The sequence below is a fragment of the Chaetomium fimeti genome (genome assembly GCF_033439085.1).
Source record: "Chaetomium fimeti strain CBS 168.71 chromosome Unknown B0H64scaffold_5, whole genome shotgun sequence".
Classification (NCBI taxonomy): Eukaryota; Fungi; Ascomycota; class Sordariomycetes; order Sordariales; family Chaetomiaceae; genus Chaetomium; species Chaetomium fimeti.
In genome coordinates, this window is record NW_026944333.1 from 1,888,220 (window position 1) to 1,909,531 (window position 21,312).

The window sequence follows — 21,312 nt, forward strand, 5'->3', positions numbered from 1 at the left end:
TCGCTAGTAATTGATATGAACTTGAAGAGATAATAAACTACCCGTTGAAGATAGAGTCCCTTTGTCCTCAGGAAACGTAGGAAAATGACGAGGCAGTGGCAATTAATAACTAGGTCGAGATACGGTCATGGAGTTATTGAATAATAATGAGTTGAGTTTTGTGCTTGAGTAAGAATTATCATCTATATAGGTGGTTAACTAAGCGTGACGGGGTTACTATAGAGTAAGAAATAAAAGGTACTAGTAATAAAAGAGGGAAAGAAAAAGTACGTTATGTTCTATTACAGCTTCCATAGGTGCTGACTTCGTTCTTGTAATCTGTCTTTATGATATAATTTTATTAATAACCTCATTTATTCATTAAGCTTGGGTTTATTGTCTCCAAATAACAATTGCGGATTAAGCACTAACTTTAAATAATAAAGCGGTATAAACCACACACACCACCAACGCAGGTCATGTACCTCGACATCGTAATATTGGCAATGTCACATGGGCGAGGAGATGGCTCAAGATGCAACCTTCGTCGCAGGAGGTCCCTCGACCTCAATGTCGATACGCCTTCACGTGAGCAGATGGTTGTAGTTACAAATGGAGAGAAATGGGGCAACTGCTGCGAGTGCTGGGAAATAATAGGTAGGTACCTAGAATTGCCTGCTTGCCCCTGAACCTGCCCCTGAACCCCTGAGAAGCTCAGGACCTCTGGCGAAATACGAAAGACCCTACCAAAACAATTGGTGCACCGCCTTCCGAATTCTCGTGATTCTGTTTGGCAGAAAAAGGCCCATCGGTATGACAGTTTGGCGGGCGCTGACCAAATTCTTTTGGTAGTGAGCGTCATCTTTACCGGGACCGCCATTGCGGGAAAAATGCAACGCAAAACGGAAAAACGAAAAGTCCCCTCTGGTACTTGCCGTGCTGCCATCGCGCAGTCCAGTAAATAGTGTGTTGACGTTTTTCGGTTTATCTGCGGATCTTGTGATGCTGGTATCCCGCCACTCTGCTTAGTTAATCCACCCTCAAAAGTGGGCCCTCTGCCACACGCAGGTTAGGCCTTCTCCACACCACGCTTCCCCAATCCCGTCATTCAAGATCGCCAGCTTCTACTTTTCCGACCGACCGCGGCTCAACGAATCAATGGCGCCGCAGCAGGCTCAACCATCAGCTCCCACCAGTCGACAGCCAGCGCCTACCGATGACGTTCCGGTAGGCCCTCCGTCGGGCCTTTCCGCGATACCTTCGCAGTACAACTCGGAACAGGGACTCCGGCAGAGCATGAAGCAGATAGCCTACGATGAGGCGCGGGAAGATGGCTATCGACTGAAGGGCATTCAACTTATTGACGGCGTCCGACAAGGCCTGCAATTGTGCGTGCTATCTCTGTCCCCTTTCGGAACTCTGCCGAGCTAGTATCACTGACACCTGTGCTCGATAGACCGGTCAAGACGTTTGACACGGCGGCGATATACTACCACAAGTTCCGAGTACGGTTCCCTAGCAACGAATATAATTATGAGGACGTTGCACTGGCGGCCTTGTTTGTCGCCTGCAAGGCTGAAGACACCATCAAGAAGTCGAAGGAGATTCTCTGCGCGGCGCACAATCTCAGGCAACCTCACGACCACAAAACGCCAGATGACAAGGTAGGCAACGGGTAATCTCGGGCGCGGTTGAAGCTCGTTACCAGCATTGACTGATTATGTTGCAAAGATTTTCGAGGCTCCATCTCGTTTCACCGTCGGGCTGGAGCGGCACATTCTGGAAACGATCGGGTTTGACTTCCGGGTCCAGTACCCCCAGAAGCTCCTTACGAAGATGGTCAGGAAAATGTTCCCGCGTGGGAGCAATGCGGCCCGAGAGGAGGGAAACAGATTTCTCCGCATCGCTTATAATATGTCGATCGACCTTTACAAGACCTTTGCGCCCATCAAACAAGCCACCTTCACCCTGGTACTCGCCATCCTCGAGCTCACATCCCTTCTTCTGGACACCGACCCGCAAAAGATGAAAGAGTTTAAAAGCCCCGCCGCCTGGCACACCCAGAGAGCGTGCGTGCTCGAGACCATGTTGGATTTGCTGGATTTGTATACGCAGTTCCCAAAGTCCACCAAGATTGGTCCTCAACTTGCCGTTCAGAAGGTCATGGATGTCAAGATTGACATCAACAACATCGTGGCCAAGGAGAAGCATCGCCGCTACCACGGGTGGTGCGATCGATGCGCGCCGGACGTGGTAGATACCCGGTCTGTCACGCCCGGCTCGGCCACCTCACCGGCAACAAACCCTTCACTGCCGGGGAGTGGGTCAACGAAGCGCAAGAGAGCGCCCAGCGAAGGGACGCAGCGGTTTGTCTTCGATGCCGACGAAGCGCGCAAGGAAAAGGACCTTGTCAGTCGCCACTTCAACGACGAGTATGAGGAACAGGAGGTCGAGGTCGAAGAGACGATCCGGGAGCCAGAGCCACGCCATCCAGGCCGAAGCAACCACTCATATCGCGGCCACGGCCACAACCAAGCAGATTACGGGTGGCCCAGTCACCATCGGAGTAGTAGGCATGGGCACCCGAGTGATCGGCATAGAAGTCGACGTGGGCATGGCTATTGACGAGCGTGACCTGAGCGCGGGTGACTGGGGTGGCTGGGCAGGGGGGGCTTAAGAGAGTTATAGCGCATTATGATACCCAACAACGATACCGCCGAACCATCTGGCATCCAGCCGGGATCGGGATATTCCTTTCAGCACCAAGATGCCCTCACCACGGTACCCGTCCGTGTGCATCATTCTTCATGTCCGGAATTTTCGTTGTCCCGTGCCTTCAAGGCCAAACCCACGATCGTCTTGGGCAAAAACGCACGGCGGTCAGGGCCGGCCCTCTTCAAAGACTGGTCCTCCAACAACTATCAACTGCCCACATTTGAGGTTGCCCGACCGGCCTGAGCCATTGCTTACCAGGTTTTTTCCCGTGCTGTTCGGACGCTCGTCGGCGGAAGACCAAACCAACGGCTCCCACCACGAAGAGCCAGTGTCAAGGTGTGTGGCGATAAGATCTTAAGGCCGGCGGGTCCGCGAGGCCCGGGAACAACTCAGCCAAGCCGGTCTTAGGATCTTAACACCACAAATTCGCTGCCTCCACCCTGACCTGGTCACCGACCGAGATGTTAGTAACAAGGGAAATGAATAACCCGAATGTAATGTGTACTATCTCGCTGTGTATGCTTGCTTACCTGACGCTGCAGTTGCTGGTTTCGCCGTCGATGAACTAACCCGCGCCGCCATATCTCCGGTTGGGGGATCCCCCCGTAAACCCGATGTTGCATCACCTGAGTTCCCTGCTGTTGACAAAGCGTTGTTGGCCGTCTCTCCTGGTGCCCGGTGGTCTGCTGCTGGATATAGCGGACATAGCCTCGGGCGTTTCGCCGGGGGCAGGGAAAGGCAAGCGAAAGACACAAACACAGCCCTGATGACATCTTAACTTGGCAATGAGCGATCAATGACTTATAAGACAAGTGAGCCACCAAGCCTTCCGGGCGGCTCACTGTCTAAGGCTTTACGCAAAGTGTACACACACACCACCGGCATCATCCACGATATCATCCTGGGATACTTCGTTACCCCGCACGATCGTTCATCGTCACCATGAGCCAACTCCTCGTCATCTTCGGTGCGACCGGCCAACAGGGGGGCTCCCTCGCCGACTTCGTCCTCTCCGACCCAACCCTCTCAGCACGCTACAAGGTCCGCGGCATCACCCGCAACCCCGACCAACCATCCGCCGCCGCCCTCCGCGCCCGCGGCGCCGAGGTCGTCCAGGCCGACTTGGACGACGCGGCGTCCCTCCACCGCGCCCTGGCCGGCGCGCACAGCGTCTTCATCACCACGACGACCGTCTACGACGCCCAGACCAAGGAGCGCGAGGTGCGCCACGGCAAGGCCGCCGCCGACGCCGCCGTCGCCGCCGGCGCCCGCTGCCTCGTCTACAGCTCCGAGGTCCACCCGGAGGCCCTCTCCGCCGGCCGCCACCGCGTGCCCTCCTTCGACTCCCGCGGCGAGGTCGAGGCCTACATCCGCGCTCTGCCCGTGCGCAGCGCCTTCTACGCCCCCGGCTCCTTCATGCAGAACCTCGCCTCCCTCATGGCGCCGCGCCCCGTCGGTGATGGTGTCTACGCCATCGTCAACACCATGCCGGGCGACCGCGCCATTCCGTGGATTGATGTGGTGGCGGATACGGGCAGGGCCGTTGGGGCGGTGCTGGCGGAGCCGGAGCGGTTTGCGGGGAAGCAGCTGTGCGTGGCCAGCGGGCTGTTCTCGTTCGATGAGGTTGTCGAGAAGATGTCGAGGGCTACGGGGAAGGTGGTCAAGTATGTGAGGGTGTCGGAGGAGGAGTTCAAGACGCACCTGCCGGAAGGGGCGAGGGATCCGATGGTGAGCATGTTCCGGTTCATTGCCGAGGTCGGGTATTATGGCCCGGAGACGGAGAGGTTGGTCGAGGAGACGGCGGCTCTGCTGCCGCACCCGCTGGTGGGTCTGGATGAGTACATTGCCGCCAATGTTACGCTTGCATGAGGGAGGTGTTCGATGGTGCGGGTCTTCATGCTACAGCGACTGAAAGGCCGTCTGGGGTTTCCCTCGATCGTATGCATAGCTAGACGTAGCTCATTACCTGTGCTTGGGCGACTTTTCACCTGACTAGTTCTTTTGGAGTTGCCGGTTGCTTGATAGACAATGAAGAGAATGAAACCAAGTCGAAAAGAAACAGAGTATAGGGTGGAAGCTGTTCGGCCCGCATTACGCCCCAGGAAAAGACCAGACCTCCCCATAACCAGAGACAGCCAAAATGCAAAGGTAAAACGCAAGAAATAACGCAAGGCATGGCGGAAGAGACAGGCGGAGTAAAAGCAGATTGTGTCGCTAAAGCAGCAAGACCAAGTTGAACCCTTACCTCAACGCATTGTGTGAAGCAACCCCCTCCATGGTCCAACCCCCCACGGATCCATCACTCCTCCAGGGTGGCGGCAACCGTGACCACCTTGACAACCTCGACCTCCGCGCCCTCACTAGAAGAAGCCACACTCATCGCCTCCTGAACCGGGCCATCTTCAACCGAACCCTCCTCAACTGAGCTCTCTTCAACCGAGCCCTCCTCACTCAACTCTCCCTCACCCAAACCCTCACCACGACGACCAACCCCCTCCCCAAACAACTCCACACCCAGCTCATCCAGCCCCGACACAACCATGTCGTGTGGCACCGAAGTCGACTCCCGCGCCGCCGCCGACGCCGCCGCCTCGTCCCGGATCCGGCGCACCCAGCACGTCTGGGCGCCGCTCGGCTGCGCGATCGACAGGTCGTACAGGCCGCAGGAGACTACGAGGGTTTGGGAGGGGGTTAGGGGGGCGGGGGTGGTGTTGGGGTTTGTCGTGGTGGGTGTGGTTGTGGTGGGGGTGTTGGGAATGGCGGTGGTGTTAGTTGGGACGGGGGTGGTGTCATTCTTGTTGGTGGCGGCGGCGGTAGTCTCGCTGCTGGGGGGGGTTGTGGTGCCGTTGGCGATGTTGGTGGCGGCGGGCGTGCCGCGGCAGAGGGTGATGAAGGACGGCGCGACCATCCGCTGCCAGTGGTCCCAGAAGAAGTCGACGGCGGTTGCGGGGTCGGTGGAGTGGACCTGGATGTGGATTCGCGGGATGATCTGGTGATGGGGGTGAGTTAGGGATCTGAAGGCTGTCTGGTGGGTGCGTTGGAGGGAATGGCATGGTGGGATAATAACCATCCACTGGAATCATACTTACAACGTCAACGAGGTGGCCCACGCCCATGGCTGCCAGTTTCGCCGCAGCTGCCGGGGGATTCTGAGAGATAACTGCTAGTTTGATATCTTCGCGGTGGCGCTTCATCAACTCCAGGAACTCCTTGGCTCGGGGCGCCAACCCAAGCAGCGGCCCACCCACGTCGTGGTGAATCCGCGAGTAGCTCTCTTTAGCAAGTCTGGCTTCCTCGGGAGTCAGGTCACGGCCGATTATGTCTCCCAGGATGTCCAACGCCATCGGAGACATGGTGAAGGCACGAACGATTGTTTCATTTGTGAACTTGGGCAGATCGTCCTCGGGCAAGACCTCGGCGGCAAGGGTTCTAGAGACAGAAGTAATGGACTCCTCGCAAGACAACAGGGCGCTCAGGTGCATCAAAACCATCCGAGGAGAAGACCGCGTGGCTTGGTCGGTAGCAGTCGTCTCGGGCACAACAAGCTCAAAGTCCAAAGGGGAACGAGCCCGCTTGTGGCCGTTGGCTTGGGTGGGCGTCATGCTGGGAGTAGATTCCTCTGCTGAAATGGAACGTTAGCGATTAAGGGTTCGGCATCCAGAAGCAAAGCCGCAAATGTTTTAATAGCATAAAAAGGTAGAACCAAGGGAATAGGCGACATTACCTTCAATACTCTGAGAGCAACGGTCGCTTGACAGCTCACTGCTGTGGTCGGTCTGGCTTGCATCCATCATCTTGACGATTCGGTGAGAAGTGAAGTGTTGAATGTGGGAAGGAAAACGGGAGAGTCTGGGGAATGATTTTGACCAACTCAGATAATTTTCAGGATACGAAGAAACATAACAATCGCACTAACATCCGATCAGGGATTCACACGGCCCAGACTAGCAGCCCGCCGTCCGAGGTTATGGGTATTTCACGAGTGTTGCGGTTTCGTCTCTTCAAGTGACCCCCAGACAAGAGTAGAAACTCGCAATTCGCACACCCATTGCGATTTCCCCTCAAGGCTCGACTTGGACTAGACCACTGAGGTGGACCATTAAGCAATCACCGTCGTGATCACGCATGAAATGTGGTTGTCTTGTTCCCAAGAAACCCTTCGGCGCCCTCATTGAGGTGGTCAAGCTGAAGATGCTTTGTTGATTACCCCTGATTCAGGGGCGAACTCATACCTCGACCCTAACCCTGAGGTGGAGTTTTGCTCATTGCTCATGATGGAACTTTTGTGATTGCGGTTTCGGCGTTGCGGGGTTATGGAGAGATTGGTTAGAGCTTTCAAGGCGCATGGAGAATGTTCAAAGTGTGAACTTCAAACCCAAATAACGCATCATCTATTATTAGCATTGTCACGTCACAGAGTGCATTTGATTCACGCCCTTACCCTCACAGGACAATAAACAAAAGCTCAACAACACAAAAAGGGATTGTTCACAAGCAGCGGCATAGATTCCAGGTTTCTTTCAATATTATATTATTATCTCACAATGGTGAACACATCGGATTCCGACGAAGCCTCTTCCTCTCTCATTCAGCACTTGCGATCCGTGCTTCCCCAAGATGGGTCCCGCGATGCCCTCATTACCTCGGTCATTCCCAAGCTCCTCCAGAGCGTAGCCGACGTAGCCCAGGCCCTCCGCAGCTCCCACGACGTCGCTGCTGTGGGCACTGCCAACACGTTTGGCGATGATCGTGTGTCTCGCCCCTGTCCATCACCACCACTACAAAACAACAGCGGAAGGACTAATGCCTCCAGAACTCAACGTCGACGTGGCAGCGGAAAACCTCATCCGCGAGGCCATCGCCCAATGCCCGTCCATCGTCACCGCCAGCAGCGAGGAAGAGCCCATCGAGCGCGCCGTCCAGCACACCGTGCCCTCCTCCACCTCTTCCGCCCAAGAACAGTACACGCTCGCCTTCGACCCCCTCGACGGCAGCTCCATCATCTCAGCCAACTGGACCGTAGGCGCCATCTTCTCCCTCTGGGACGGCCCGACCGCTCTGCACCAGGACCCAACCACGGGGCAAGTGGCCGCCATCCTGGGCGTCTTCGGCCCGCGCACGACCGCCATCGTCGCCCTGCGTCCCCCCAACACCAACACCACCACCACAACCCCCCCAACCTGCTTCGAACTCGCCCTCTCCCCCGCCCCCCCATCATCCCCCTCCCAACAACCCACCTGGCAGCTAACCCGCCCCACCCTGACCCTCTCCCCGACCTCCCGCTACTTCTCCCCGGCCAACCTGCGCGCCGCCGCCCACGCGCCCGCCTACATGGCCCTCATCACGCGGTACATCGCGCAGCGGTACACGCTGCGGTACGCGGGGGGGTTGGTGCCGGACGTCGTGCACATGCTGGTGCGCGGCGAGGGCCTGTACGCCAGCCCGGCCACGGCGCGCGACGGGCCCAAGCTGCGCCGACTGTACGAGCTGTGCCCGCTCGCGCTGGTGGTGGAGTGCGCCGGCGGCGCGGTGCTGGATCCGGTTGGGGGCGGGCGGGTGTTGGAGAGGGCGGTGGGGGATTGTGGGGAGAAGGGGGGGGTTGTGTTTGGGGGGGTGGAGGCGGTTAGGGAGGCGGTGGAGGGGTTGGTGGGGATGGGGGGGTTGTGATGGGTGAGGATGGGGGTTACGTATCCTGGGGGTTGTGATGCGCGGATATCGGGGAGGCTTGAGATGGGAGTTGTTTAAGAACTTGATGAAAAGCGACGGTACTTTTCAACACCAAGTCGGTAGATGGGAAAAGAGACCTAGACGTGGCACGACAAAAAATAGAAAAATAGGTTGAGGAGTGTCTTGACGGGATCATGTGTATAAGCGGCCCAACGCGGTCCGGTGAGTGCAACGGTACATACCAACTTCCCCACCTGCCGGCGCCGCACCGGTTGGTGGCTGCGGGACGACTATGTCACGTCAGAGGTGCTTCCGGATACATGTAGGGTACTACAGGGCGAGGTTGGCCGCAAGGGGTAACTGACGGAAGCACAGGCTTCTATCCCCCATAACTAAAGTCACCTGCGTGGATCGATCACAAGATGTATGAAAAAATAACCATTCAACCATCATCACGCTACTTCACTATATATTGTATGTTAGACCTAGCTCAGTACGTCCTCACATGCTCAAACGCATCTGGCGTGTCCGCTACGCGGCCACGCCCCCGGACGGTAGACGCAAGCAGCAGCGGCAGCAACAGGCTACTTCACTACTATCGTCCCGGACCACAACATTCTTAAAGTCAAGAACCGCGGATGCCTGTTCCCATGTCCCAGAAAACAGCGGGCCAGAAACAAACTCCATTCCCGTCGCCGTCTCGTCCCCCTTACCTCTCTCCTCTAACCACGGCCATGTCGCTGTCGCTGGCCTGGTTCTGCCGAGCACGAAGTGGGGGGGAGGAGTCTTTGCCGGGTGGTAACGCAGCGGCGGGTACGGCGTCTTCTTGGCCCACGACGGGTCAGCAGGGTCCCTCTCCGCGGTCTCCTTTTCGGCGCCCTTGATAAAAGCGGCCATTTCTTTGCTGACGGCCTGCACCGGAAGGCCTAGGCCGGTGTCTGGATGCTCGAGTCTTAGAGCTAGGCTGGGGGGGACGTTCCCGCGGAGGGTGACCGTGTCGACGTTGCGGCAGGTGGCGAGGAGGGAAGTAAAGTGACCCTCGAGGTCGAGGCAGCACGATTTCCAATTGTCGGCCATTGGTGTCCGTGTCCGAGCGTATGGCATCCAGTTTTCGTTGGTAGCTGGTCGGCGGCAGCAGGAGATAAACGTTGTGGACACCTCCCGGATGTTGGGTTGCGATTTGATCCGGTTCATAGTCTCCGTCCACTCGTTTTTGTAAGTATTTATAGAAGCGGCGCTTGGCTGCCAGTGGGTAAAGCTCCGCGTTCCCCGAGGATATGTCCAGACTGGGTCCTCCCTGGCGAAGATGGTCTCGTTGTTAAGGCGCAGGTTGACGGGGCCCGAGGGGCAAAAGCAGGAGAAGTGGATATCTACCACCTTGGTATGACGGATTCCGGGACCGATCCTCTCAATGCCGCCGAGAGGTGACCCGCCCGAGATTCGAACCTTCTTAAACATGAATGGCCAAGCCTCTTCCCAGATCCGCTTACACACGAGGACAAGGCCGAGACCCTGACTCCAACGCGCCGGCTGAGTAGGCCAATACGGCTTAAACGCCCAGTCGGTGCAAACCTCTTCGTAAATCATCGTACGGATCTCCAACGGGAGATCGAAAAAGTGTAACTTCGGCGCGGTGTCGCCGACAACGGTCTGGGTTGCTTTCCGTTGGCTGCTTGGGGGCTTGTCGGCAATGTCGAGCCCTTGGTCAGCCAGCTGGTTCCTTTCGTGGACCCAGTTCGCCTCCTCGGGGTAGGTTGGGTTGACCAGTTTGCCAACGAAGGGACCAAGGGGAAGTGCCCTAGCCGCATGATGATCGTCGATTGTGTGGCCTTCCACTCGCCACCCGAGCTCCCAGGCTTGCTGCTGGACAAAGTACTCGGGAACGGGATTCAAAAACCGAATCTCGCGAGCCGTCGTAAATGCACCCAATCCCCGCCAGAAGCGATCGGCCGTCTCGTCCCACTCAAACAAGCACCTCTTCCTCGCCGTGACGGCACCGTCCCGGTCAACAGACGCCTCCAAGGGGGCGAAGTGGATGTCCACCTGATGCACGCATGCCCACGACTCCCACAGCAGGTTAAAGACGGGGATCCAGTTGTGGCTGGTCCGCATCAGCTCGCAGCTGCCGTGACATTTGTAGAACACGGTGAGGTTGCGGATTTGCCGCCGCCGAGAGGGACCCATAAAGTCCAAGAAGCTTCGGGCGAGGCGGGCATCCGAACCCAGGTGGACAGTGCGGTAAAGGACTTCAGACGCCTCTTCGTAGACTTGGCAGGACGCGCACAGGAGACCGAATTCAGCGACGGGGACGTGCGGCGGCGTATCTTGGTCTTCGATGGGGTCTGGTGATTGTGGCGCGCTGTCGTGGAGAACGGAATGGTAGACACGGTCCCGGATGCTTCGCGGCAAGTCCAGGAAAGTGAGGGGCCTACCATGGGGGGGTGAAGGCGGCGGCGGCGGCGGTGTCTGTGTGGGTTGGTGGTTGAGGGATCGCAGCGAGTAGGCCATCTTATCGACCGGGTCAGCCGATGTGAAGGTACTGGGGCGGTAGGGCAGAGAGGGTAGCTCTAAGATAGATATAGACTTGGGATGGTAACAATGCCGAAGTTGAGAGGGATGCTGAAGTGAGACGGGATTGTAATCAGTGGGCAGGACGATAAATACACCTTGTAGAACAACACAAGTTGATGTTGTATGTTGCGTCGTGTAACGCTATCCCTGGCGGAGAGAAGGGGACGACAGGGAAACAAGGTAGCGTAGGTAGCTTAAAAAGCCCCGGAAGTGCGCCCGTAAGAGATAACGATGTGTTAGTCTTCCTCTCGCTACTAAGCTTGCGTGTGTGTGCGAATAGTAATGGTTAGGCAAAAGCGAACTACTGGGGGAGAAAAGTCTGATGATGAAGGGGTGAAGGATAGGGGCGAGAGAGTGACGACATTGTGGGTTAAATATAACGAGGCGGCGCACAAGCAACTCGACTATGTATTCTCCTTCATGATCTCATCGATTCCAGCCTTACCGCATTCACAGCTTGAAATCCGCATTGTTTTTCTCCCAGCCTTCCGTTCGATCAGTCATGACGGCCACTTTCTCTGACAACCCTACCTTGAGCGCCCGTGACCTGTCTGTACAGAGCTCATACATGGTGGACAAGTTGAAAAGCAGCGTATGTGAAGCCCGACCGGAATCCACGAGCTGTTCCAGCAATGCGCGTCCCTATTAGATGTCAGCAGTCTGCCGTATGAAATGCCGTGCCCAAACAAAGCCGAACAACACAGAAACACCACACTTACCTCATGCATCTTTCCCACATACAGTAGGCAAACCGCCATGTTCACGCCCACCATCTCATCATCGACTAGCTCCTTCAACTGGGCCCACTTTCCCAGGGCAGCCTCATACTCCCCATCCGCCATATCACACAACGACGTCACCACTCGCTCCTCAACCCCTCCACCGTCCCCAGTCCCCTCACCAACACAACAAGCCCTCGCGGCATCCACATCGCCCAGATGCAACCACAACAACGCCCGCCTAACCCGCACCATCCCCCACCCACCACCACCAACCGCACCACCACCACCAAGGCCGTCACCACCACCACCACCCCCAACCCCCTCCCCCCCCAACGTCCCCAAATGCGCCGCGGCCCCGGCCAGGTCATCCATCTCGACCAGCGCGCCCGCGACGCGCACGCCGAGGTCGGCCAGGCGGTGCTTCCAGGCCTCGGCGGCGGAATGGTCGTGCGCGGCGCGGGCGGCGGCCACGCGGGCGCGCGCCTCGCGCGCCAGCTCGTAGTAGCTCATGACGGCGCGCCGCGGGTCGCCGAAGCCGAGCGCTTGCAGGCGCACGGCGAGGAGGCGTAGTGGCCAGGGGACGACGTGCGTTGGTGTTGGTGCGCTGCTGGGGTTACTGTTGGGGGTGGGGTTGGGGTTGGTGGGGTCGTCTTGGGGTTGGAGGCCGGGGGTGATGGGGGTGCCGGGTTGTTGTTGCTGCTGCTGCTGCTGCTGCTGTGTAGCAGGGGAGGTGTAGTAGAAGGCTGAGTGCAGGTCGCCGAGGGCTTTCACCTCCTGCGCGGCGAGCGCGGTGGCGTCGATCAGGGTGAGGCAGGCGAGGCGGGTATAGAGCAGGTCGAAGATGCGCGTATGGTCGGTCGGGTCGAGTGTGCCGCTGGTGAGGGTCTGCGTGGCGGCGATGGCGGCCGCGCGGAAGTAGCCCTGTGAGAGGAGGTCCGGGATGGGCGTGTCCGGAGCCGGGGGGTTAGGTGGGTTACGGAAAGGCGGGGGGATGTTGAGCGGAGTGAGTGGGTGGTAAATCTCCGGGCGCAAAAGATACGAAAAGTCCTTTGGACCTTGTTTCGAGGGGGGTGCACCGCCGACAGCAACTCGCTTGCCGGGGGCTGGTGAGTGGGCTGGGGAACGCGGCATCATGGGCGATCCGAGACCGGGACTTCTGGGATGATTTCTGAGGGAGAGTGTTTGCTGAACTTGGTCCGCGGAAAGAGGCGATGCTAGAGGGCCGCTTCCATGTTGGGAAATCACGGTCAGGGTTATGTGTCACGTTACCGGCGTTGCGGGTTGGGGAAAAGGAAGGCGCGGCACTCACTCGTCATCGAGAGGCCCTTTGGTGGATGAGCGAGGCCGCGTTGCTACAAAAAAAGAACAGAATTAGCGACTTTGCATCTTGAAATTAAATACCGACATCCGCAGCTTCACAGGGGTAACTATTCAATCAATCACTGCATCATCACACGGTTGCGAAATGCAGGCAGTTGAACAGCACGATCCCGATCTCCCTTGCGATTTTGTGGGCTTCTACTTGCCTTTTACGCCCGACCTTGTTCGGGTATGTCCCTTGAATTCCGAATCTTGCGCTTTGTCCATGTCGGAACCCTCGCGATGCTAAAAAAACATAATATGGGATGGGAAGGAAGCTTCATTCACTCGCCCCACGCGGCGCAGAGCATCGAGTGACGTTGAGAAAGGTGGGGCACCTAACATATCAAGTAGCCGAGCCGACGGCTAAACCCTAACCCTAGCCTGCATCGTCCGACGACGACAACGGCGATGATGCATGACGAGGGGTGCCCCTAGAAACCCGAGGCACAATATATTCCTCTTCTAAACGCCCGGCGTACCTTTTCCCTTCCTTTCCGCATCCTCCACGCCCTCTCCCCGTGGCCTAGCCAGCTCCCCGTCTGCATTCCGCTGTAACTGCGACTCTTCCAAGTTTCCTTGTGCCCCTGAGCTGGAAGCCCCTTGCCCTTCGGTGATATTCTGCCCTCCATTTTTGCCGTCTAGGATGTCCAAGTTAAGCTCATGCATCTGGCCGCCGCCGCTGCGGCTCCCCGGCGGCAAGTTAAAGCCCTTAGCACTCCCCAGCCATTCCCTACCAAACACCTCCATTTCGAGAGGTGGTTGCCATGTATCTGTCGTCGGCAGGGAGGCGTTCCCTTCGTGCGACCTCTTAACTACCTTTCCGAGTAGATCCGCCATGTTCATCTCGATGCTGAGCTTGGTGAGGAAGGCTAGCGGGTGGACTTGAACGTAACTAATCGTGTGTCAATACATCTGTGTAAGGCAATTAGGGCAAAGCCATGCTTACACTGCGTCGTCCGGCAACGACATGAGACCGATAAGGAGGATCTAATAGCAGAGCCATCACGTCAGCGAGCCAAATCTCTATACCTGCAATACATGGTCCGCAAGCTGCTTACATCAAGCGAAATGGACAAGCAAACCATGACTAGGTTGTACTTGTAAACGAGGTTGTATTGCGTGAGTCCGCTTGACACCAGCTTGGACTTGACGAGCCACATGAAATAGATGTTCATGGCCATGTCCACAACGGCAAAGATACCCTTTTCAATCCGGTCCCAAATCTGGTTGACGTGAATCCACGTCGGGCTGATCTGCAGCCGGGCAGGTACCCAGATGCAGAAGACGCTGACGTTGATGAGGCCGATTATGAGGAACAATCCCAGCTTGAGTCGCCGTTCTTTCACGGGATTGTACATGATAAGGGAGAGTCTGTTGGCCAGGATCTGCATCAAGCATTGAACCTATCGTTGCCGTCAGTAACCATGCCATTGTTTGTAGGAGCGAGGGTTGACCGAGGTACCTGGATGACCCATGTAAAAACTATGGTGAGCTGCCATGTCAGCAAATCTTCGGAAGCTATAGTAGTGACCAGGGTTAATACGTACGTATTCCCACGAAATACCATATGCTAAAACCAAACACCGTCAGTCAATACATGGGGAATGCAGCAGCACAGCGCAATTCGGGTTGACACACCTTGGGGGAATAACGGCAACCAGAAACAGCCAGCTACACACGGAGGTAACAATGCACATGGAGATGACCGCCCATAGCATTATTACGTATGCGTTTGCTCGTTGATTCCGACGCCATGAGCGCAACGACTGGCGGCCGGCCTTTGTGGAATCAACCGCAGCGATAGCTACCGATGCCCCGAAGAAGAAGGCAGCCACGAGCAGACCAGACTGTGAAGTCGGCTTTTCTTTGTACCATGGTGGAACCAACGTCCCCATAGGCAGTTTTAAAGATCGGAAAATATGAAAATCAAATAATAGGTTGTCGGCAGCGGCGTCCAGCGCGCGCTCTAACGTCAATATCTCACACTGAAAATACCACTGTTGCTGTTGTGTGAAGTCCGTCCCGGGCCGGACATGAGAATAATCTATGCCGTCATGTAAGGTGGTTGAGTTTTATTCCCATATTACAAGGCTATGGTGGCGCTGACCCGGAACAGGTAACTGTTCAGGCCGAGAACGCGCCGGGTTCAGAGCGGGCGGCGAATTGTGCCACATGACCAGAAGGTCCGGGTTCCAGTGCACGAAAGACCAGAGGCAAAGTCGAGCGGACGTGGGAACATCTACCGGGCTGCCTCGGGCGAACCCACATCCGAGTCACCACGTCACCTAGCGATATGTTATCAGGAGCGGCAACGTCACCGCCGGCGAGTCAGAATCAGCCCACCTGCTCTTGGTATAGAAGCTACATCCCTACCTTTAATGTTAACATTGGATGAGACTCTATAGGAAGCGCTTATGACAGCCCGTGTCGTGTAACATGCAGACCAATGGGACCATGGTTGAAGATAGTAGGTATGTATCTAGATTGCTAATGTTAGGCCTGGGTGCCAAGGGGCCTCTAGAGACCAACCATTGCCCGAGCTAGAGAATGGAGCTTGAGACGAATGCAGTGCAGGCAGTTGCGAGGAATGGACTGAGCGCTGGCTATAAGCGTGACCTTATCCCGCGGCCTTGTTTATCTTGGTCATTGAGCTCGTCCCTAGTGGTGGAATAACATACCAGCGCCTCTTTTACCCCTTTCTTTGTCTAACGGAAGAGCGTGCGAGGAGGAAATGGTACCAACACGCCATAATCAATACCACTTAAGCAGTACTACCGGCTATACTACTCGTCGCACCAAAAGGCGCCGTGTTATGGTTGCTAGAATACCGTGCTCTCAACGCTCACGGACATATGACACCAACACGATATAACATACGGGTCAAGGTAGTGCGTTTACTGCCAAAAAGGGACATGTTCGCTCCACTCAGAAAAAAAGCAGCTAAGGATCTACAACCAGATTTCCTGTATCTGACCTATCCTTGGGGCTCGTTATGTACGCTTCCGCCTCTCCTCCTCCCATCGCCAGTCCGAACGGAGCATCTTGATCCCATTCTGGCAAATTTGACCCGCACGACGTAGATATCTTGCCGCTTTCGTTAATTGGTTCACTACAAATATGTACCTGGTTTTGGATGTCTCGCCTAATTAACAAACCGTGGCGAGACCACTGATGTTAATTTGAGTAATAACCGATTTTCATGACTCCAGCAATAATGATAGCCAGAGGTTTTGGACTCCAGAGACGAAGGTAGCAAACGTGATAAATTTCTCCTTGGTTATTTTCCCGGATCAAGCAAAGCTGCGAATCATAGGTCTGTCCGCAGAGTCGATCCGGGCGGACAACCCCTGCGGCCCTGCCTTGGTTGCGTGCTTCGGTTTGGGCGACGATGTGGACTGATGGAGGGGGTTTCCGCGCCAATAGCCGCCCTGCACCAACTTCGCTTGCAAGTGTGAGCAAGATCTGCGTGGAAGCAATCACGGACGGACGAGCATGGACAATGTTTCCGTGGTATGAAGTGGCACTGCGAACGCCTCGAACTCCGCTGTCGACATCGGGGAATGGAATGGCATGAGATCTTCGAGATAATCGGTCCAGCCAACCAATATTATATCAGAACTGGGATTTTGCCTATACTACCCCCTTATCCCAGCCGTGCTTGTGTTGCATTGGGAGTCCAGCTTCCCAGTACTAGGCACCATCGATAATATGTTGTGTAGATGGGCACATTTGTTAATTATTACCACTCCTTGGTCAACAGCCAAGCTGTGAATAGTTAGCTGGAATACAATCGTGAATTCTCGCGGCAGTTCGTAGCAGGAAGATACGCCCGCGCACAACCCACTCCGGGAACATGCACATGATAACGGAGGGCGGCTCGCTTGGGGACAATGCAGAATCAAGGTGCTTATATCTCGACCCCTGGCCCACGCCGCATCCGCCCATGCCCATCTGGCTCGGCACTGCTCGGGCGAGTTCACACCGATTCCATTTCTTCACTGTTCGATGCAGCGCATCTGGGCGCATATCAAGCCCCCAACGGCCAACGGGGATCGTCCTCCCGGCTTCCACCCGACCTGCGAACCTCCGGCACTCAGCCAGGCTAAAGTCCTGCCAAGGACGCAAGACCAGGAACCAGGGACCCCGACGATCCAACGATCGCCAGGCCAAATACCGATATCGAGAAAAAAGGGGAAAGGGGTGATAAATTAAATGCGACTGCCAAGGACCTAGACAATCCACCGAAGCTTATGTTTCGCCTTTCTCGGACCCGCAGCGGCTCGAGGAAGCAAGCGAACCACGGCGTCTAATCGGGACATATGCCCATAAGATGGAAAAAAGGGGCAATCAGAGTGCAGCGGCTCAGCGGGAAGCGCACTCACAATCAGTCCGGGTTACTCCAGAACCTTGCCCAATCGCACATGCTCTGTCTGGTGGAAAAGCTGAGGTCGTCCCCCGAAACCGGGCACTGTCCAAATACTCCGTTGATCATCCTCCTGATAATTTATTCGCTGTAGGCCGGGCTTCTCTCCCGTTCCGATTAGATTAAAGTGCTGCTCATGAACCTGCTCGGTCGACGATTCTCGATGGTGCCTGCGATGAGCATTCAACAACATGGCCAACAGCCCGCTGGGGACGAACTTGGTACGAAGTACCGGGGACGGGAATTATGTGATTGAGTAACAGCGCCGAGGCTGGCCCGTCCTGCAGTTTACAGTGTAGTATCAACCCTCCTGGGGCACCTTGTCCAGTGAAGCATCACCGTGCCACCGTCGATCGCATCACTCCTTCGGTAAGAAGTAATGCGGAAGGACCACAATCCGTGTCTTCTTGATAAGGAGCCCCACGGTTATATAAGTAACCACCATCTGTCCCGTCGTTTCCTGCGTCGGCAGGCCTCTTCAGCTTCACAATCGCACCCAGCGCGCCCAAGCCAAGTCCTGAGTCCCCGACCAGACCGACACAGCCCCATCTCCGCCGCACACCCCAAGCCGCCGAGATGACCCGCATCCTCATCACAGCGCTGGCCGCGGCCGCCGCTGTCCAGCAAGCCGTCGCCGCGCCGCCCTTCCCCACCGGCACCGCGCCGGCTCCCCCCTTCCCCACCGGCACCGGCGCCCCGGCGCCGCCATGGCCGACCGGCGGGCCTTTCGAGAACCACAAGCGCTGGAAGCGGAGCGCCCCGGTAGAGGTTCGCGAGCCGACGCCCGAGCCTCCCAAAGAAGAGTCTCTCGCCATGTACCTGGCTCGCCTGCTGCGCACCTAAGCTCGAAAACCATCGATATGATTATGCAGGGTGGATGGGTAATGGAATGATGAACGAGAGAAGGTCGGCACGTCAGCCCATCGGCAAGGCATGTTGAGAAGGCTCAAGGGGAGGATGGATGATGGTGTGTTTGTATATTCGGAGGCTCAGAGGGTTCCATAGCTCGGTCAATACTCCTTGACGCGGCTCGCTTCAACACTTCCCTTTCTTGTCATTACTTCTTTTTCGTTCTTGACTCTCCCTCGGTACCTTGGTCGGGGTACCTTCTTTGGTGTATGGGTGGAGGGTGAGGGTTTGAGCTGATTTCTTTTTGGATTGTGCCGCTCTCGATACCTCAGGCGCGGTTGGGCTTTAAAACAAAGGGTCATCGTCGTTGTTTTTCTTCATCGGGGTGCCTGTTTCGACCTATTCTGGCTTCACTTTACATCATCGTCAATCCTATTAGCAAATAGAACAGCTCGAACTCGCACTCTCTACCCACGTCTGTCAGGTTTCAGTTTCCATTGTGAAATAGGGAATAGAGTAATATGTACTTAGCTCGCAGCCTATCGTGCTTTAATACTGCGTCGCTCTGACTGGAGTAGCTCAACCTTATTTCCCCACTAGTCTCGGAGAGGATGTCTCGAGTAACTCAGACTCAAGTCTTCGCATTGATCAACCTTCTTGTTAGGACTGTCCATACCACAAGCACGCACTGCATGCTGTAGTCAACACGCAACAGCTCTTTGACCTCTTTTGTTGTATTGGGCGTTAACTTAAGGTAATTTAACAATAGTGCTTTTGGAATGGAAGCCAAGCCTTTGGCGCGAGTATTTTTACTGCCGCGAAGCTTGGAGAATGTTGGAGTCAAGAGCCGAGCCGACTCTGAGTGGAACACCGGATTAATTCTAGCTTCGCACCATTTAAGGGCAACAACCCCCCCCTTCCCGCATCTCCCACCTTCCGCCCGCCTGCCGCCCAAAGCTGCAGATTGCTGAAGGGTTGCATCCGACGGGGGGGGCCAATGAAACACAGTGATGACAACCGTTACCTCATGTTCTGACTTCACATTTTTCTGTCTTTCAGCACAAAAGCAACCTCACGCTGCAGCATGTAACACAACCTATTTAATGCGTCAATCACATCTAGAGTATTATCATCGGCCATCAGCTGCATAAATCGAGTAAGCGACGTGAGATCGAGCTGCGCCGGTGATGCACGAATAACTCCGTTGTTGAGGTAGAAAGCCTGAGCAAATTACCCATCAAGATGCACCTAAGAACGGGAAGACCGTAACACCTGCCTCTCTCTATTGATCTGGCACATAGTTGTCGGCGAGAACAATGTGTTCAAATTGAAAGAGAGTAATTACGAATACTGTGCACAGGATTCCGTACCACATGTGCAATGGGGAGCGGGCATGGGCTTTGGCTTCCTTCCCCCCATTTTGAATGTTCTGCATACATCCCGCATGTTTGACCCGCTCGCCGTATGAAATGTGCCCGATCAACCTGACGTAACCAGGGTCCCTGACGTGGCCGCCGCTGAAAGCGACCCATTCGAGCCATCCCGCACCGAGGCAGCCATTCAGCTCCCCGCAAAATATCCGGGGAAGCGGAGGGCCGCGGGCTGGAGGACCCCACCATCGCACACCATCCTCTTCCTCGGTTAATCCCCCCACATCGAATGGCTCGACATGCGGATCATGGCACCGCTCCCACGCGCTCAAAACACACCACTGTGGGCCTTCTGTCACACCAGATGCCGACCGACCGGTCGCTGCCGCATGCTTTTAATGCAGCGAGATTCCCCCCAACCTGTGGCCTGACTCTCAAGAGCCTAAGCGGCAGTTCCTGTCTCTCATTAAAAGGAACACGTTTAGCACCCCTCCATCCTCCGACTTCCGTCCTCTTCTCCTTCCAGACTCGCCCGACGTAACCGTCCACTCCCTCCATGAGCTAGATATTCGACTTCAATTTACAGTTCATTTCAACCCGGACGGACTCAAAAGGACCTCTCACACCTTTCAACGAGCAACAATAAACAATACCTCCACCACCACCACCACCACCAAAATGAACCGCCAACCGCCAACAAGACTCCTCACCACCTCCGCCCGCGTCCACCCGCCCTACCTCCCCTACCTGCACAACGCCTCCCGCGGCGGCGGAAAGGGCCTGAAATGGTATTTAACCCACACCCACCCACCCACCCACGCACCAAGAAGTCCCAACTAACACCCACCCCCCCAGGCTCCCGCCCCTCGCAGCAGCCGTCACAGCAGGCTACGCCGTCTCGCGCTACCGCGACGCCCAGGGCCCACAGCAGCAGGGGGTATTCGTACACTCACCCGCCTCCTCCTCCACCACCAGCACCACCACCAGCACCACGTCTGCCTCGGAAGAGCGGGCCGAGACTGGGCGGCGACGCCAGCAGGAGGCGGCGATGGAGGACGCGTATGGCGACCGCGGGAGCTTGGCCGAGCTGGAGAGGGCGCTGGCGGTTTATGAGGCGCAGCGGCGGGGTTAGTGGATGATGGATGGGCTAGCTCGGTTTTTCCGGCACTGGGCGGGCGGTTTTCGGTTGTTCTTTTTTGCATAGCTTGCATGGCTTGCATGGCTTGCATGGCGTTTTCGGGGGTGGGTGATATCCGGGGCATTTCTTTTCGGGATGGCGTTCGGCTATGGTCTCGGGGCGCGGCATCTGGGTTCGGGATGGCACGGAAGGGCTTGGATGGATCTTCGATGGAGCCGGGGCTGGTTTTGCATGTGAATGTGGAATCGGTGAAGTCATTTTCGGGGTTGGAGCTTGGTAAAATGGGTCTTGTTTGGGAAGGTCGCATCTCGTCTCCAGTTTTGCACTGCAAATACGATACATCCCATTTCCATATTTTGACTGCGGGCTTTGGATTTGAGTTGAGCCGAGTGGCCGGATCAATTTCAAGTCGGGAGTTAACCCCTATTGCACCTGGTTGAAGAACTCGGCGAAAAGCATGTTCTGTATCAGACTCAAATATGCTCACCGGAAAAATTACTACATGATCAGAAAGAC

General features: G+C 56.1%; 7 protein-coding genes across 7 annotated transcripts; 4 read left to right on the forward strand and 3 right to left on the reverse strand.

Annotated features, from left to right (window-relative positions):
- Nucleotides 1-1,137: 1,137 nt before the first annotated feature.
- B0H64DRAFT_418311 (uncharacterized protein) lies at nt 1,138-2,604 on the forward strand (the record flags this gene model as incomplete). The annotated part of the gene is made up of 3 exons (XM_062805308.1): nt 1,138-1,367; nt 1,436-1,643; nt 1,711-2,604. 3 exons carry the CDS (start codon nt 1,138-1,140, stop codon nt 2,602-2,604), a joined length of 1,332 nt encoding a protein of 443 aa, XP_062657908.1.
- Nucleotides 2,605-3,636: 1,032 nt separating this feature from the next.
- B0H64DRAFT_418312 (uncharacterized protein) lies at nt 3,637-4,563 on the forward strand (the record flags this gene model as incomplete). The annotated part of the gene is made up of 1 exon (XM_062805309.1): nt 3,637-4,563. The coding sequence occupies one exon, from the start codon at nt 3,637-3,639 to the stop codon at nt 4,561-4,563; it is 927 nt and encodes a 308-aa protein (XP_062657909.1).
- Nucleotides 4,564-4,993: 430 nt separating this feature from the next.
- On the reverse strand, nt 4,994-6,296 carry B0H64DRAFT_443474 (uncharacterized protein; the record flags this gene model as incomplete). Its single annotated transcript, XM_062806710.1, has 2 exons — nt 4,994-5,683; nt 5,784-6,296. 2 exons carry the CDS (start codon nt 6,294-6,296, stop codon nt 4,994-4,996), a joined length of 1,203 nt encoding a protein of 400 aa, XP_062657910.1.
- Nucleotides 6,297-7,075: 779 nt separating this feature from the next.
- On the forward strand, nt 7,076-8,812 carry B0H64DRAFT_475868 (uncharacterized protein). The gene is made up of 2 exons (XM_062808125.1): nt 7,076-7,443; nt 7,508-8,812. The coding sequence occupies exons 1-2, from the start codon at nt 7,239-7,241 to the stop codon at nt 8,359-8,361; spliced, it is 1,059 nt and encodes a 352-aa protein (XP_062657911.1). The 5' UTR covers nt 7,076-7,238; the 3' UTR covers nt 8,362-8,812.
- Nucleotides 8,813-8,952: 140 nt separating this feature from the next.
- B0H64DRAFT_463246 (uncharacterized protein) lies at nt 8,953-9,588 on the reverse strand (the record flags this gene model as incomplete). Its single annotated transcript, XM_062807586.1, has 1 exon — nt 8,953-9,588. A coding segment is annotated over one exon (636 nt), but the record flags the coding sequence as incomplete, so codon positions are not given.
- Nucleotides 9,589-11,382: 1,794 nt separating this feature from the next.
- B0H64DRAFT_418315 (uncharacterized protein) lies at nt 11,383-14,374 on the reverse strand (the record flags this gene model as incomplete). Its single annotated transcript, XM_062805310.1, has 6 exons — nt 11,383-11,574; nt 11,652-12,879; nt 12,964-13,006; nt 13,733-13,908; nt 13,963-14,003; nt 14,075-14,374. 6 exons carry the CDS (start codon nt 14,372-14,374, stop codon nt 11,383-11,385), a joined length of 1,980 nt encoding a protein of 659 aa, XP_062657913.1.
- A 5,960-nt stretch (nt 14,375-20,334) lies between these two features.
- On the forward strand, nt 20,335-21,289 carry B0H64DRAFT_186050 (uncharacterized protein; the record flags this gene model as incomplete). The annotated part of the gene is made up of 2 exons (XM_062798997.1): nt 20,335-20,446; nt 20,514-21,289. Coding segments are annotated over 2 exons (389 nt in total), but the record flags the coding sequence as incomplete, so codon positions are not given.
- Nucleotides 21,290-21,312: the final 23 nt, after the last annotated feature.